This window comes from Amyelois transitella, chromosome 17, assembly GCF_032362555.1.
Source record: "Amyelois transitella isolate CPQ chromosome 17, ilAmyTran1.1, whole genome shotgun sequence".
In the NCBI taxonomy this organism is placed as follows: Eukaryota; Metazoa; Arthropoda; class Insecta; order Lepidoptera; family Pyralidae; genus Amyelois; species Amyelois transitella.
The window spans coordinates 1,965,881-1,984,408 of NC_083520.1; the positions used below are offsets into that span (position 1 = coordinate 1,965,881).

Below are 18,528 nucleotides of genomic sequence, written 5' to 3' on the forward strand. Positions count from 1 at the left end.
AGTTACCTACATCAAATTAAAACAAATTTATTATAACAACATTTATTTTTAAGTAATAATCCGAAGATGGCTACATAAAAATAAAAAAAATAATGTCAAAATCTATTAATTTATATTTAGTTTATATTTATCAGTTACCATGTCCCACAGCATAGTTACAGACATTAATGATGAACCAGATGATCTTGGTCATGACATTTAGATCAACTGAGGATCTAGATTTGATTTTTAGCATTTACACAAATGCAATTTAATATTATATTAATAAGAATGTTTTCTTTTCTTCATAAATTAAATTTTTAATTTACGAGCTGCCCCAAAGCTTAGTGACTAGGGCATGTTATATCAGAACGTTTTCAATTCTGCCATTAACTTTCTATAGTCCTTATATTGGAATTATTGAAAGCGATAATATTCTTTTTATATTGCACATATTTATCAGATGGATATCTACATGATTTTACTTTGATTATTGTTCCCAAAACTTAAGAACCGAACAATGAAAAAACTGAAAACTCGTTTTTCATCATCTTGGTACCACACACGTTATTTTTAAGTTTAAATAAATTTAATTGTTAAGACTTGGTATTAACATACATACATATGGCCACGTCTATATCCCTTGTGGGCTAAACAGTGCCAACAATCTTGAAAAGACTGATAGGCCACGTTCAGCTATTTGGCTTAATGATACAACTGAGATTCAAATAGTGACAGGTTACTAGCCCGTCGCCTAAAAAAAGAATCCCGTGTTTGTAAGCCTATCCCTTAGTCGCCTTTTACGACATCAATGGAAAAGAGATGGAGTAGTCCTATTCTTTTTTGTATTGGTGCCGGGAACCACACAACACTATTATTAACATAATAAAATCATGCCACCTTCTCAGAGGGGTAGGCATAGACTATATCTATCTACTTTCTACGAAACCTGTTCTTCTTTGGCTTTATAAGTCACTTCATGCAAGCTCGTCGGGTTCGAATACTCTTGACCTGATCATCTTTTGCCAGAAAGCCTCCGATTTGATCACGGTACATTGGTCCTACCTAGTCAAACGTTCCCATTCACAATTCACTTGGACATTAAGTACTTATTCATCTTATTACCTCAGTTAAGTGCTTATTCATCATCTCAACATAACCAAACCTTTTGCATTCCCTTTTTTTTACTCCTGTCTTATCTTCATCAATATCTTCTTTAAAAACACAACATTCCCTTGTTACGCTTTCCCTTATTCTGTCTGTCTTAATAGCTGAATGTGGCCATTCAGTCTTTTCAAGGATGTCGGCTCTGTCTACCCCGCAAGGGACGTGGACGTGACTATATGTATGTTTGTATTCCGAATTTTATAATTTCAAAGTCACAAAACGATGACCACTGAAATAGTTAAATGACGCAATTATCCTTAATCACACCGTAATCTACAGTTGACAGTATAAAGGTCAAAGCATGCTAATGAGCTTTAGTAATATTAATTTTGAATCCTATATGTGTAGCTTTTAGGTTTAATTTGTTTTGCTCTGTTCTTCTGGTAGTATGCGATCCCGTATTTCGTGCCGGTTTCGGTGTAAATATGGGTGAGTCGGTTAATGATGTATAGGGTAGTGAAATCTAGTTTGAAGTAAGTGTATGCGTATAAATTACTAGCTATGAACGCGAAACAAACAAACAAACTCTTCAACTTTATAATATTAGTATAGACTAGCTGTGGCCGCGACTTCGTCCGCGGGGAATAGTTATTTTGGGCATCATTGAAGCCCTCGAGGATTTTTTTTTCACATTCTCCATTATTTCTTTGCTCCTTATAGTAGCAACGTGATATTATATACCCAAAAGCCTTCCTCGATAAATGGTCTATTCAACGCAAAAAGAATTTTTCAATTCGAATTAGTAGTTTCTGAAATTAACGCGTTCAAACAAACAAACAAACTCTTTATAATATTATTAGTATTAGTATAGATGTGAAGACATTCTGCTAAAAGGTCAGATAAAGAGCAAAATTTATAGCTGAACCGACGAACTTGAATGAAATTATTTCTGTTTTCATTCTCTACGGGCTTCTTTTGAACAATTTTGAAGAATCCACAGAAAGACCAAATATAGACTATATAACATCATAAATTTAGATTTGTGTCTGGAACTAAGATGCATTTATAAAGTTAAGGCTACACGTCGCAAAAATTTAAATACGTATAAGCTTCATATAATGACCTGTTGTGTCTAAGTCTTTCAAAGTAGTATTAACTTTTACAATTTGTATGTTTATTTGTGAAATCAAATTGCAAGTAATTTTGACCGTCTGATACATGTTCCAATAACGTAGGAACCTATTTATGATTAAAGTTGCGCTGGAGCTTAGCATATTTTTAATATAAATGACTAGTTGTGCCGTGTGGTTCCCGGCACCAATACAAAAAAGAATAGGACCACTCCATCTCGTTCCCATGGATGTCGTAAAAGGCGACTAAGGGATAGGCTTATAAACTTGGGATTCTTCTTTTAGGCGATGGGCTAGCAACCCGTCACTATTTGAATCTCAATTCTATCATTAAGCCAAACAGCTGAACGTGGCCTATCAGTCTTTTCAAGGCTGTTGGCTCTGTCTACCCCGTAAGGGATAAAGACGTGATCATATGTATGTATGTATGTATGTATGACTAGCTGTGCCCGCGACTTCGTCCGCGTGGAATAGTTATTTTGGGATGGACTCAAGGATGAATAAATTTTCCCGATTTTTTTCACATTCTCCATTATTTCTTCGCTCCTTATAGTTGTAGCGAGATGTTATATCTATACCCGATTGCCTTTCTCGATAAACGGTCTATTCAACACAAAATAATTTTTCAATTTGAACCAGTAGTTCCTGAGATTAGTGCGTTCAAACAAACAAACAAACTCTTGAGCTTTATAATATTAGTATAGATTTATTTTTATTAGCACATGTCATTCCTGAACTCTTCTGAAAAAATTAAGATCTTTATTATTAAACTAAATCCAAGCGGTAGTAAATGTAAGTACTTTTATTTTTAAAAAGGATTTTCCAATAAGTTAAAGCAATCGAGAATACGCTAATAGTGTGGCATGAATATACTCGTATAATCTTATCTGAATTCTGTTTTCATGACCAACGACATACATATTTACACTTCGAAAACGTTATTTACTTAAATGAGAAAAACAGAGAGATATATATCACGAACTAGAGTAGACGAACATCACTTGGTTCCCAAATAACAATATCATGAGAGAATTGTAAGTATTAATGACCTATTATGTTATCCGCATTACACCTACAAAGAAATTAACAAATTATGCAACAATGGGTGCGAATCAGCTTATGAAAGTCGGCGAGAGATTAGATTATAGAACTGCCATAGTTAAGATAAATGTGCATTTCGCAAATTCCATTCGTGATTATATTATTTGCCACGGTTTCCCTTGATCATAATTGGATTGAATTGGTATAGTATTATTTAGTCTTACGTAGTTATATTATTCCGAATCCGTAATTTTTTCATGTAGGTATATTGCATTTCCCATAAATTTATATTCTAAATCAGATCGAAAGATTCATTCAAAACGTCCAAGACCCAGGCAAATGAAGAAAAAGTTATTTTCTTTACATGCCCTCCAGTATCCTACTTGTATTAGACAAGCATACTACCACTGCGCCACACAGGCAGTATACCTATAGGTAGGTATGTATGTATTCAAACATAGACAGACTTTTGTAGTTAGTCACAATAATTACTTTTAATTATTTTCGTTTTTTGTATCCCACTCTTGGACCTTCTCGTTTTTCTCTAAATAACTCTCTATATACTAACTTGTCGGTTTAGGGAGTACTTGACCTGACCATTTGGCAGGTCCCGTGTGTGTGTGCTAGCTGTGCCCGCGACTTCGTCCGCGTGGAATAGTTAGTTTGGGCATCATTCAAGTCCGCAAGGATGAATAATTTCTCCCGTTTTTTTTTCACATTTTCCATTATTTCTTCGCTCTTAATAGTTGCAGCGTGATGTTATATAGCCTTAAGCCTTCCTCGATAAATGGTCTATTCAACACAAAAATAATTTATCAATTCGAACCAGTAGTTCCTGAGATTAGCGCGTGCAAACAAACAAACTCTTCAGCTTTATAATATTAGTGTAGATTTATAATTTCTAATATCTAATACAACCGTATTTTTTATAATTTAGCACAGATGACACATTCTGTGACAAACACCGATTGCATTGTACAGACAGACAAACAAACATTAATATGTAGGGAGTAGGACAAAAGCGGCACGGTACAGTGAGCGTGCATCCGTTCGCGCCAGTTCCTAATTGGCGGCCTTAGACCGTCCAATGACAGTGTTTTAGATGATTCTTTTCCGATTTACGCATATTAGTTTCATTGCTAACTGCTGTTTTTATAATATACTACTCATTTAATGACTTAAATAATATCTAAATGGTTAAATGCGCGAAATGTATATGCTTTGTAACACCTATAATTGTACCGCATTTATAGCAAATAAAGTATTTGTATTTGTCTTAATAAATAACATAAGTAACAATTAAAATCGAGACAAAGCATTTTGAAATGTGGAGGCGAAATAAAAGCATTGGAATTTATATGTATGTACCAAGCAATTGGATACTAAGTCATAATCATTCTGAGTGAGGATCGCCTGCAACAAGGTTGCAGGGGTAAAGCGTAAATTCGCTATAATAACCTAGTTTACCTACTTCAGGACCGAGGAAGTACGCCAAGAAAAAAGCAATACTTTAACTAGGAGGATTTACGTCCGCAATTTCGTTTCGGACAAAAAGTATAAATCGTCTAAAAATACCAATAGAAACATTACATTACCTAAAATTACCGGCGCGTAAAGCGATCTCCAACGTGTCGAGGTCCTCTTCATAATCGTGGCACAGCTCCATCGTAGAATTTCTGGCTTCATGTATATCAAACAGCACAGCACCATCACCCATTTTATCTGTCATCACACTCCTGTAAGATCTTGTCCCAAAACTAGAGGTCACCGAACTCCCTCTTGGAAACCTTCTCGGGGGCACGTTCACAGTCTGCGGCTGGGGCTTCCTTAATCTCCTCTTCATGTACCTTCTCATCCTTAAAGATAACATCACCCTTATCCTTATATGCCGCTTTATATTCCTATCGTATCTTAATTGTTCCTTTTGTTTCTTCTCTCTTTTCTTCCGTCGGGGTATCTCATCTATTCTCTCCAAATAAGTACAATTCCTATCTACTAAACGTCTGGAATCAAGAGCTGGGGAACGGTGGAAGAAATCAGCGTTATTGTTCTTCCAAGCTTTGCTGAGCGACCAATTTTCTCCACACGACGAATTTTTGATTGTACTTATCGGCTTCTCGTAAATATCTTCTTCCAAAGCGAACATGCGCCTCGATTGCAGAAAATTGTCGATGTTCCGACGTATAGTGCTGTCTTGGGAGCTGATCGTTGCGTTGATCAAGTTGGAAGTGAGAGTTTCGGATTTCTTGTCTAGATCAAAGTGTAGCTTAGGCGGTTCGGGAGTCACCTCCCTGTTTTTCCTTTTAGCAATAGTCATTATCCTTCTTCGCATTGCCGACATGTTAGTCAGCTCGCTTTTCAGGAAAGGGTCTCTTCTTTTGTCGGTCGTCATTTCTGGCGACCACGTGGCGTTCTCTGAGCAACTGCAGAAGTCTTTGATAAGTCTCGCTATAGCGTTGCAGTTGTCATCTTTGGGTCGTTCCTTAGGCATTGTTGCGTACACGCATCTTTCGCACAAAAAACAGATTCGTTATTTAACTGTCACTGCTAAGAAAGAGCACAGAAAATCACAGGCATCTAAAGAGTTTACAAGTTAATGGGTTAACGTAATTAGAAACGGAATCACTGTAACTCTTCCGTATAACTCTGTTGTTGCGTAAGACTGTCATGGAGGCAAAAAGTGTGTTGAGCTGATTACGGCCGATACTTAAACTATGAATGAATCTTAACGGATTATCGTATTAACTCATTGATGTTTAAGTGAGTAGAAGTAGCGTATTTTGCATGTATGATAAAGGAGGTAAACCATATTTGAATTTGATCGGTAAAAAGTTGTACTAGTTCATTAGTAATAATTATTCACTCATTTTATTGAGTGACAAGAATTCGTAGACCTAAATTTTTGTACACATGTTGATGATATAATAACTGAGTACCGAGCCCTGCTGATGTAATGACATCGTTGATTATAGTAAACCAGTGGTAATTAAAAAACAGAAACAAGGGCAGTGTGTTCAAAGAACATTATGTAAAATCATTAAATGTATTACAGTGGAGTACGCTCGTCGATTCGCGCGTGGAAACAAAATTGTGTAAATTTTCATGCTCCCGGGAATTTTTGGAAATTCTCCCACTTCTAGTCCACAAACGTCCAAAACCGTTTGTTCTGTGAGTTGATACATCAGTTCTCTATATATAAGTAAGTAAGTAAATGCTTTATTGTTCACTAAAGGAGTTCTTTACAAATATAAAACAGTAGTACAGCACAAAGGCGGGCAAAATTGAGGCAAGGGTGAAGTGAGTGCCGTGTGGTTCCCGGCACCAAAACAAAAAAGAATAGGACCACTCCATCTCTTTCCCATGGATGTCGTAAAAGGCGACTACGGGATAGGCATACAAACTTGGGATTCTTTTTTAGGCGATGGGCTAGCAACCTGTTGCTATTTGAATCTCAATTCTATCATTAAGCCAAGTAGCTGAACGTGGCCATTCAGTCTTTTCAAGACTGTTGGCTTTGTCTACCCCGCAGGGGATATAGACGTGACATACATACACACATATATGTATGTATGTATGTAAAATATATAAACATGTACGTATACTAAATTAATAACCAATTCAAGACTCGAGAAAGAATTTATTAAGATTATTTTTAAAGGAATAAGAAGATATATATTTAGATTAAAAGATAGATCAAACCGCCTCCATGATTTGCTTGCTATTTGGCGCGTGCTCGTGACAATTCGTGTTTGGTTCCCAGTCGCTTTCACCATTTGTGACATGCGTAACGTATCGGAGTGAGGGTCATACGAATCGTTGAATTAACATAGGTAAACATAAAATAAATTCATTTGATTGCATATTGGGTTTACATAAAATATCATTCTCTCTGCATTTGGCGGAAGAAGCACGAAAACAGAATAAACGCGGTGCCAATGAGAGCATTTAGGAATATGATCGGAGTAAAATTGATATTGATGAGGATACGGGACAGAGTGGTATTGTACATACATATACTCACGTCTATATTCTTTGCGGGGTAGACAGAGTCAAAGGTCTTGAAGAGACTAATAGGTAACGTTCAGCTGTTTGGCTTAATGATAGAATTGAGATTCAAGTAGTGACAGGTTGCTAACCCATCGCCTAAAAGAAGAATCCCAAGTTTATAAGCTAATCACTTAGTCGTCTTTTACGACATCCATGAGAAAGAGATGGAGTGGTCCTAATCTCTTTTGCTTTTGGTCCAGGAATCACACGGCACTGTTGATGAAAGGAATGTTGTGATGGAAAGATAAAGTAATAGGAATAGAAAAGATAATTTATTAATGGTTCGGTTATGTTGAAAGGATGATGCAGAAATATGCAGAGATATAGTCTCTGCCTACCCCTCCGACAAAACAACCGAATGAAAACTCAATAAATTAACGAACCAATTACAAGTTCATTAAACTCGAATCCAATAACAAAATGTATTGTTAAAATGGCGGACGTTTCAGTTCGAGAATACAAATGGTGCACTCTGATTGGCTCAACCGCTCAAATATTTTCGCGCCATACAAAATTTGATTTCTGCGCAGGTATATTGGTACAACTTATTGTTTAGTATAATTTAAAATGAATATTGGTTTAAATCTCTTTTACTTTCTTCGTTTACAATGGTTGCAACTGGCCACTTACAAAAAAAAATAAAAAGAAAATTTTGAGTTCACTTGGAATTCTATTAAGTTTTTAAATAAGACCAATGGGATGTTTTTTTTTAAATAATTATTCTTAATTGATGATCATGTTTTTAAGTTCAAAGTGCTGTTTTAATTCCACAAGTGATAATTTAACTATTTTTCAACAAGTTCTTGAACACTTGTGAAAATGATAACACCTTCAGCTTTGTTTGTGACTACATCGACTGAATTGCTCAGTAGCATGAATCAGTAATTAACAAAAAAGACTTCCTGAAGTCTGTCGTGTGTGATAATTAAATTAATTAGGAATTCCAACTAATTAGTTTGGTATGCGATATTTTCAGCACTACAATGTTATTCGTAAGTACTATAAAAATACAAAAAATGACAAAATAATGTACCTACATTGCTTATTTTATAAATAATTTATTTAACTAACGACAAAATACTTAAGTTTCATTGGATTTTCTATATGTATAAAATAGAGAGGACAGTAACTGATCTGGTTTGGCTGGGTCTAGATATTTGAAATTTGGTATGTAAGTTTCATATGTGATCTAGAGGGGAACTAAGCGAGGATTTTCCAGAAATGTATTAATAAATTGATAAAAAAATTACAATATTATAATTGATAACCTTTTAATAATAGGTGAGATTTATGCATCATAGCATAATTTTAATCTCAATTCCATCATTTATCCATCCATCATAGGTAATGCGACTTTCTATCCTTATGACTAATGACTTTATCTACCCCGTAAAGGAATGTATGCCTTATTGTGATTATTAAATGATACTCGTCAAAGCCTATGTTTTTATTATCTATCAGCAATCAAGGCGTAGTAGGAGGTAGGCAGCGTTAAATTGCATGTCATCGACATATGCACTTTCTACATGCCGCATGCAAATCATGAATACCATCGACTTACACTTGCGGTAATGCATAGATTAATTTCAGATCAAGATCCTAGAATTAAGAGCTAGCAGAACTAGAGCTAATGGTTGACTGGTAGATAATGCTTCTAGCATTAAGTCCGCCAATTGTACTATACGTTTGTATTTTGTGCAATGAGGTTTAAATAAATACTTATTTATTAAATAAATAAGAGCATCCAGATTGACCAATGAATTGACTGGACCGGACCATGATTTTATATCTATCACTTGACATCAAAGTTGAAAGAAATTTGATTCGTGATGATAAGTGCACGAGCCTTTATGTTCTGGGCCCTGCTCCAGTCTCTCCAGAATCATGAGGTCATAACCGGGACTTCACGCAAAAAGAATGATGATTTAACATATATACATATTACGTCTATATCCCTGGCGGGGTAGACAGACCCAACACTCTTGAAAAGACGATTAAAAAATACATTATTTTGTAAAACTAAAAACATTTACCATAACTAGGCTTCTAATCTGTTAATAGAACTAAATGACATTTTAATTTAGTTACCAGCGATTAAAATGTATAATTTTCGTGCAGTAAAAGTCAACAAACTAAACATAATTGTGGCTCGAAACGAAAGGTAATCACTATGTACGTATGTATGTGCGTTTAGATGCGCGCATAGATAAGGTTCCCAACTTTTTCTGGTTATTTTCTACTCTATTACTGCGAATACAAATCATTTTCCCGAGAATGAGCTGCTTGAATGAACTATTGTCATGGATTAGTCGATTTCCTTCATTTAAAAAGACTTAGATGATACTATTAAATTGTTTGGGAATCAGGCCTTAACTCAAAAAGTTAATACGATTTAAATTGAAAAGCGACACTTAAAAAGTAGCAGACCACGCAAAAAAAATTGTTACGCTATATTTGTCAAATATAACTATGTATTTCCAGCAAAATCACCGAAGTATTTACGCTTACGCAATAACAGTTTCACATTCACTCTCGCACGACACGATACAAAAATGTTAATTCACTTTCTTACACAAAACTTATTCCGATAAGTCCGTATCGATACGGTTTCCATAGTCTACGGTCAGAAAGAAAAAATGAGCTGTCAACGCGCGCGCCAAAAGTTTGACGTTTTACTTTTATCGCGCCGTTTTCCGAAAGACGCGGACACAATGCGCGGTACACCGCGTAATTATGTACTCGCAGAGTTGACCATATCGAATTGCGTGTGATGAGCGACTGCCGCTCGGGCACCGGCCTAGCTCTTTCTCCCACATAAGTGATATGATGATATACTTTGTTGATGGAAATTAAGCATTCACACCGGCATGCATTGTTGTTCGTTTGACAGCTGTTGACTGTTCATTGCACCATAGGCTTTACACTCACGTGTTTCCGAACCGGTTTCCTGTTTTTATTCAAATCTAACATTGAAATTTTATTAACGAGCGAAAATTGGTAGAAACTTGCTAGAAATGGAGTTGCGTAATTATGTTAATTTTTAATTTGGCAATCTGAGAAGAAATTTTAGGTTTGTAGGTGCGAATAATGGATGTATGTAAGTATAGTGTTGAGATATATGTAACAGATTAATATAATGTGAGAAGACTTCTACAATGTTCTTGTGCGTAAAATCGAGTATAGAAATAAACTAAGTCAGTAGGTCTTATATATTTGCCATCGCCTTGCATGGTTAAAAATATAGCAATAATAAAATACAAATACAAATTGAACAATTTACTCGCTGTTACTTAACAAATGACTATACAGAGTATCAGAGGTAGAAATTAGATGAAGAAAGATTCTTACAAGAAATTTACTTAATTGAAAAATGTCACAACTTTTATTCAAAAAATTTGATGAAAAGACAAGTACCGTAAAATGTGGCAACATTACCATATTTTTAGAAAGAAATCTATGTACTTTTTTGTCTATTAGACGCAAAGATATGAAACTTTTTCTAAACACTTATTATGCCTTTGTCTGACGTTTTTTGCTGTTTATATTACACAAAACTAACTAATTTAAGCTGTAGCCGTAAATTAAGAACGTGGGTAAAATTGACACATTTTTGGTAACTTTACCTATGCATTGTATTCCGTTATTATTGCGTACAAAATAATTCCCTAGGCAAAGATGACAATAAATTCGGCCGAGTTATTTAAACTAAACCAGAAAAGAAGAAAAATATGTTAAAAAGTGGTAACACTATCAACAGGTAAAGTTGCCAAAGGATTCATTGCAGTTTACATACAAATATGATTTGACTCATAGGGCTGTCAAAAAACGGGAACAAGTAAACATTTTTTTCTGCAATATAATTAGATATATTAGATACATAAGATTATTATTTTGAAAAAGGGGAAAGCAATACGTATGTAAATGAAAAACAACAAAAATACTTTTGTTTCTTTATTGTTAAATTAAAAGTGAATATAAAAATTGCACATTTTTGTACTTCTTAAGTACAAAAATTAATAGTAAAACAGTCTTAATCTCTTTTACTTATAAATTAATAAAGACTTTCTGAAAAATTAACTTCAACATAAAATTCAAAATTGTGACAAATGGCCTTAAAAAAATTAATCTTAAAAACTATAGGGTTCGAAGATTAAATGGCACGACTTACAGAGGACAAAACCAATTAAAATTTAATCAAAATAAATATTATCTTCCTCGTTCATAAGAACATATTTTTCAGGATATTCTGATATTTGTAATAATTGAACAGATTTTACTATAGAATCTTCTGGCAGATAATTATCTTCATCCGCTTTTTTAGGCATAACAAACAGAATACCATCCTTCATGCGTGTTATTTTATAGTACGAAACTGAATATTTTTTTTCATGTCTATTAACATGCTTGATTATGCCGACGAAATACTTCCATTTTCGTGAATAATATCTTGCTAAGATTGTGTCTCCTTCAGCCCAGCTAACTCCATCATTCTCGATCTTTTTCTGTACTTTTATCTTTTTCTCTTCTGATTCACCCACTTTTGTCTTTAAAAATTCATTTTTATTTATATAATTCTTAGTCTCAGTATCATTTTGTGTGATTTTCTTTTTTGTATATTTCTGTTGTCCTGTCTCAAAGCCATTTTCTATTTCTTTCTGTTTCTCTGTGGGATCATTAAAATTTTTTGCATTCTTCTCTTTTTCTTTCTTAGTTTCACTCTCTGTTTCTTTCTCTGTGTAATCATTGCCTGTCATTTCTTTTTTCTTTTTTGTGTCTTTTTGTTCTTCTTCCGCAGTTTCATTTTCTGTGTTATCTTGTTTCTCTTGTTTATCCTCTAAGTTTGCTGTCTCTTTTTCTGTGTTTATTTGATCTTCTTCATCATTATTTTGTTTTTCTAGATCTGTCTCAATTTTATTCTGCTTTATTTGATATTTATCTGTGTCATTATTGTTTTCCATGTATTCTATTTTTGCAATTTCATCAAATATTCTGCATTCAATTATGTCTATTCTTTTTTTTACATCATAATCAGTCTCATCATCTAAATCTTCTAAGTCATATATTTCTATTTCACTGTGAACACTATATTCTGAATCTTCTGTGGTGGTCGACCCAATGTGCTTGCATTTTTTTGCCGGTTTTGTATTTTGTAAGTTTTTTTCTTTTAAAGAGCGCTTTCGTCGCTTAATTTGGTCTATAGTTGCTTCGTCTAATTCAATTGAATGTTCATCATGTGAAATATCATCTCCGCTTAAATTTCCACAAATTTTTACTTGGATAGCCGATAGTTTCCCACTGAACTCATCAATTTTTGTATCAAGTGTTTTTTCTTTGGATTTTATCTGGGTTTTACGTGTCATTCTAGCATCAGGTATATATCCTTCTTCAGATACTATTAGGTCTAAGTCTTCTTTAGTTTTTGCTTCTTTTTCTAATCTATTTTTCTTTTGTTTTTTGTTGTCCGTTTCAACTTGATTAAGCTCTGATGTAGTGATTGATTTTCCTGGCTGGACATTTAACTTTTTGTTTCTCCCTCTTTTTATTTCATTTGGTTTTCTGTTTTCTTTCAAATAATCAAGTAATGTTTGATCCACAGAAAAAATGGTCTCATCTGGAAGACATTCGGGAATTTTCTTATACACTTGTTGAGGATTGAATGGAACAATACCTGTCGCTCTAAATCCACTCACAACATTTTCTTTCTTTGTCATGTTAACTTCATCCATCACCTTTGCAAGTAGAGGTGGAAAATGAGACTTATTAAGCCCTGCTTGCTTCGGATTTTCTATCTTGTAAGTAGTTAAAATTTTTCGCCAAACCTTTTTCAAGGGGCCAAAGAACGCTACATCCAGCGGTTGAGTCAGATGAGTCGAATTTGGTGGCAGAAGGACAAATCGAATATTATATTTTTCACACAATTCTATGACTTCCGAATTGATGTGGCTGGAAAGGTTATCGCCAATCACGACCTTTGGACCTTCTAGTTTTCGTGCCCAAGGCACAATTATGGTGTTAAACCAGTCAAGAAACGTTGTTGAATCGAACCAACCACTTTTGGTTCGATTAAACCGCGCATTTTCAGGTCCTCCTTCGACCCATTGACACCACAAGCTCTCCGCTTTATATACAACGTATGGAGGCATCACTGATCCGTTGGCTGTACCTGCAAACATGACTGATATACAGCCCTTAGAACTGTTCATTACGCGTTCCGGATATTTAGTACCACGACGAAAAATACATTTAGCAGAGCCGGGGTCGTCGGAGAAATTTGTCTCATCATAATTCACAATGTGCGTCGGAGGCACGTTTTCCAATACAGACTTTATATTATTGAAAAACTGCTGAAATTCTGACAGAGTTTTTTCTGCTCTGGCCCTTTTGATGTTCTGCACTGCTCTCAGACTTAGTTTGTCGCGGTAGCGCTCAATAAAATTTTTTACCCACCATTCACCGGGCATTTTATCATGAAAAATATCGCTCCTATTATTTTTCTTTAAGTATTCATGGACCAGAATTCGGAGATCAAGTTGCGTCAGCGGAGCTCCGTAATCTGAGGCCACAATAAGAACTTTCACAAAGTTCAGTTCTTCTTCTGGCGATAACTTGAAGGGTGGCCCTGGTTTGTCGGAATGTTTCTTTTTTACTTTTTTTTCAATAGTTCTTCTTGGTATGCTAAAGGTTTTTTCGGCTTCGTAAGAAGTCATTCTTTTTGTTTCTACCATCTCAATAGCCAAGGCCATCATCTCATCGGTGTAATTTTTATAGGGCCTAGCCCCAAGCTTTTTTCTGTCTCTTTTTTTGGGGGGCATTCTGAAACAAAAAGATACTTACCAGATAAGCACACATAAGCATAAAGCATTCACAAAATCCCCGAAAAGCCTGAGGTCAAGAAACAAAAAATAAATAAAAATACACATAATAAGAGCATTTTTTCATTTAAAATTACTTTGTACTAATAGTTTTCCATCATTGTTTTGTTTTGTTTTTTGGGTGTGTTAGTGGCCAACACTGGTATCAGATTTTTTAGGCTGCCTAATACAATAATGACAGCCGGGACCAATGGCTTATACGAGCCTTCCGAAGCTCGGAGGAACTCAAGAAATTTGTATGCCACTTGTGGGCACCCACCCATGTGCAGACCACGCCCGGTGTCGCTTAATTTGCGAATGCGCACTCCCGTCGGGCCACCGAGCTCCTCATGAAAATAATCGAAGTTATTCAAGCACTTTTATGCGTTAGTAGCGCAGGATATTCATGTTATACACATACCTATATAAAAACAAAACATTCACACGTATCAAACAAAGCACGCATACATAGGTACATGAAATACCTAATTTATGCCAACCCTAGCTGTAGGTAAAGTTACCACAAAGCAGTCGGTGTCAACTTTACCTAACCTCAAACAACATTACCTCTACCGATATTTCAATGAAAAAGAAAAGTAGCGATTAAACAATTAATCAGATGCAATCCCGACCATTTCCTACATGCAATATCAAAATAATACTCACCTCTTACAATTATTCTACGTTCTGAAGACACAATTTGACAAAAATTGTTGGACGACGCTTTCCCACGCCTTGACAATGAACAGCCATATTGAAATAATCGTCAGTGTTGCCAGTAAGAAAATTATAAAAAATGTTTCCCTACGCTATTGAAAAAATACTACTATTTAAACTCCGTTTATTTAATTGCAATTTTTTAAGATAGGCAACTATAAGTAAAATACCTACAATATGGAAATCTTGCCACGGGTTTGGTAATGTTGCCACATTTTACGGTACTTATAAATAATTCCTTAAATTCCTTTGACATGGATCCCTCACTTCTTTTGGAGTACCCAAAAGAAGTGAGGGTTCCATGTTAGTTGTTCACACAGTATAAACTCACGTTCGCAAATACAAAGATGCTAATTTGGATGCTTCGATGTAAATCTAGAAATTTCCATCACATTTGCGATTGATGGATCGCATGTTACATACCAATTTTCCTTTCGTCAAATATGTTTCAATAATAAAGACAAATTATTCGCATAGGTAGGTAGGTATTTACATAGGTACCTACTACATATTTTAAAAGCAGTTAAACTTTGTCCGTTAAATGCCAAAGCGACACAAAACAACATATATACATTTATTAAATCTTTTCATAAGTTTAATATTCTCAAATCACAAACTATGTTGAGGTCCAAACTTATACACTTTATTTTAATAACTTACAAAAATAATTAATTCTTATCAGCAATGCCGTGTGGTTTTCGACACGAAAGAATAGGACCACTCCATCTCTTTCCCATGGATGTCGTAAAAGACGACAAAGGGATTGGCTTTGCTTGTGTCATTATAAAGCCATACAGCTGAACGTGAGCTTTCGGTTTCTTTAAGACTGTTGTCTCTGTCTACCCCGCAAAGGATATATACGTGATAATATGTACGTATGTATGTATAATTCATATCAAGTGCTAACCAAAGAGTCCGTCATATATCTGTCCGCCGTATAATTTTGCAAATTATAAATGAAATAAATGTCTTTGCACGTCACTACCCGAGCTATCTAATACCAATTAAATTAACTGCTACCGAAGCTAAAAAGACATGCAAAGATGTAAGATAAATTGAAAGAAAAAGTGTATGTACAGCAAACTGTACATAAACATCTTCATAGATAACTCTAAAATTACATGTTACAAGTTGAACATTACCAATATATTACCTGATAAAATCTTCGTTTCGTACATTTTTTTTGTAAATTAATCCATTTTCTAATTACTATCTTTCACAATAGTTATCTCTATTTGCAATTACGGAACCCTAAAACTAATTGAAAGTTAGCCACGTAACATGTTGCTAACTATGTCGTAATAAGTCAGCCATCTTACATCTAATTGTTACTTTTTATGCAAAGTCATACGTTTTAGAGCAGAAAAATAACAAACATAGAAATAGCCGGAATGTATATTAATGAGCAATTTATTTACATTTACCAGATTGTATAACTGAAATATCAACAATAATATGTAACGTTGTTACTGTAACAATTACAGATAATAAATAAATTAGTAAACTTAAATTAGTACGAAGAAAATAAATAACACCCCTCTTTTTCCGTCGGGGCTTAGAAAATTATGGATATCAGTAAAACAGGCTGGAAATCTTTCTCTAACGAATTAAAATTAAGAAATAGAAAGAATTAAAATTAAAAGAGAACTTAGCTTATTTAATACACCATTAAGTTAGTTTTTTATAAAAAGTTACTAATACTTTTGCATTATCAATAATATCATTTTTTCATTATCGCTTTACCTACTGCATCCAAATTTTTAGCTCAATCGGTAACCAAAATTTAACAAAAATTTCATGACGGACAATCTAAATAAACGTTCAGTCAAATTAAGGACCAGTTTATCTTAAAAAAAAACTATCAGTCAGTTAGATACTTTCACAAAAAAATATTTCTAAGATTCGTAGACATCGTAGGCGGCTTCGTGGCAAACTATGTGCAGATCTAAACTTAAATACTTTAATTTAATAACTAAAATAACAAAATAATTATTTCTCATCAGCAACGCCGTGTGGTACTCGGCACTTAAGAATAGGACCACTCCATCTCTCTCAACTTCTCTCCCAAGTTCGTAGACATCGTAGGCGGCTACGTGGCGTAGCAAACCGTAGATACGCGAATTTACTAGTAAGATAACTTTTGTAAAAGGATAACCGCCTCCAATCAATATCCTCCTTAATTAAAGTCGGTTACATTTTTAAAACCTTCTTGTAAGCCTGAATACCGCATCAAAATCGTAACAGCGATCGCGAGACAATCGCGGACAAACATACCTACATACATAATACTAACATATGTACATAAATACAGTATATTTTGTATGTATTTTATGTATCTTGTATGTATTCATGTATTTTGTTTATAATGAATGTATTTTGCAGTATGCATGTGCACTTTATCGCAGCACCAACTTAAAGTTTTTCTGTTTGGTCAGCTGGTAGACTGGTAGAGAATGCCAAACGGCATTACCGTCCGCCCTTTGTACAATTGTTGTGCAATAAAGTTTTAATAAATAAATACAGGTCAAGCTGAGTACCTGCCTTTTTCTGAAGGCGCTCAAAAAACTACAGTTACAGTTATCTTTGGGACGTCGTTAAACAAGGTTTAATTTAATGTCACGACTTTTTTTATTACTTAGATTTTCTGATCGGTAGAGTTAATTATTCTGTCCAGTCAATCTAAATATATACTAGTCTAAATATATATTTTACTTAAAAATTGTTGTAAGCGTTGAATTAATTTCTATAAATGCAAAGTGTATTTTAGCAGTAAAACAAGAAATAAAATGTTATAGCATACATATACATACATATAATCTCGTTTATATCCCTCGCAGAGTAGACAAAGCTAACAGTCTTGAAAAGACTATAATCTAATTGCAAGTTACACATATAGCTTTACGCCCTTGTTAATTTCAGTTCGACAGAATAGTGAGATCATGATGACAATGAGTCAATCAGTGAAAATCTGACTCACATGCCAAATAGATCATGAAACCATCAATTATATAAATAATATGTTGCAAATACTAAATTCTAAGTAACAATTTGCAATTGTAACTGATTTTAACAAGCTATCATTAAAACGTCCCAATGGTTGGCTGGTAGATAATGCTTCTAGCATTAAGTCCGCCAATTGTGCTATACTTAGGTACATTTGTATTTTGTGCAATGAAGTTGAAATAAATAAATAAAACGTCACCAGAAGATGATATGCGAGGTGATGGACTAAAAATTAAGGATGCCGAAGACCGAACAAAATGTGGAGAGAAAAACAAGAAACTAGGGCCCCAAATCATAAAAATAGGACCATCACACTAATTGAGCTAGCCCTGAAATAAGTTGAAGACTTGTGTCAAGGAAACTAACTGAATATATTTATAATTTATAAAAACAGTATATAAAGAAAAATAAGTTTTTTTTTACATAAATACATACACAGTTTCGAAAAAGTGACTTATACCTAACTGGGTCCTGTGGTTTGTACGCCAGAGGCAGGAAACCTAGATAATTCCATCTTTAAGCCATCCAAGCCTTCCATCTTTATACTCCAGTTGGACTACTGACTATGTTTACCTTGTTGTGGATAAAAACTTAATATATGAACTATTTGGGTACTTAATTTAACCAAAAATAGAAATAGGTTAATAAAATAT

General features: G+C 34.4%; 2 protein-coding genes across 3 annotated transcripts in view; both read right to left on the reverse strand.

Moving 5' to 3' along the window:
* The window catches only part of LOC106143373 (espin), a 112,693-nt gene that overhangs the window by 50,655 nt on the left and 43,510 nt on the right, over window positions 1-18,528 (reverse strand). The window lies entirely within an intron of this gene.
* LOC106142350 (uncharacterized) lies at window positions 10,713-15,095 on the reverse strand. 2 transcript variants are annotated; one of them, XM_060948850.1, is made up of 2 exons: window positions 14,822-15,095; window positions 10,713-14,117 (listed from the first exon to the last, which is right to left on the reverse strand). In XM_060948850.1, the coding sequence occupies exon 2, from the start codon at window positions 14,114-14,116 to the stop codon at window positions 11,495-11,497; it is 2,622 nt and encodes an 873-aa protein (XP_060804833.1). In that variant the 5' UTR covers window position 14,117; window positions 14,822-15,095; the 3' UTR covers window positions 10,713-11,494. The 2 variants fall into 2 exon arrangements, with proteins under 2 accessions (XP_060804833.1, XP_060804832.1); XM_060948849.1 differs by having other exon boundaries at window positions 15,047-15,091.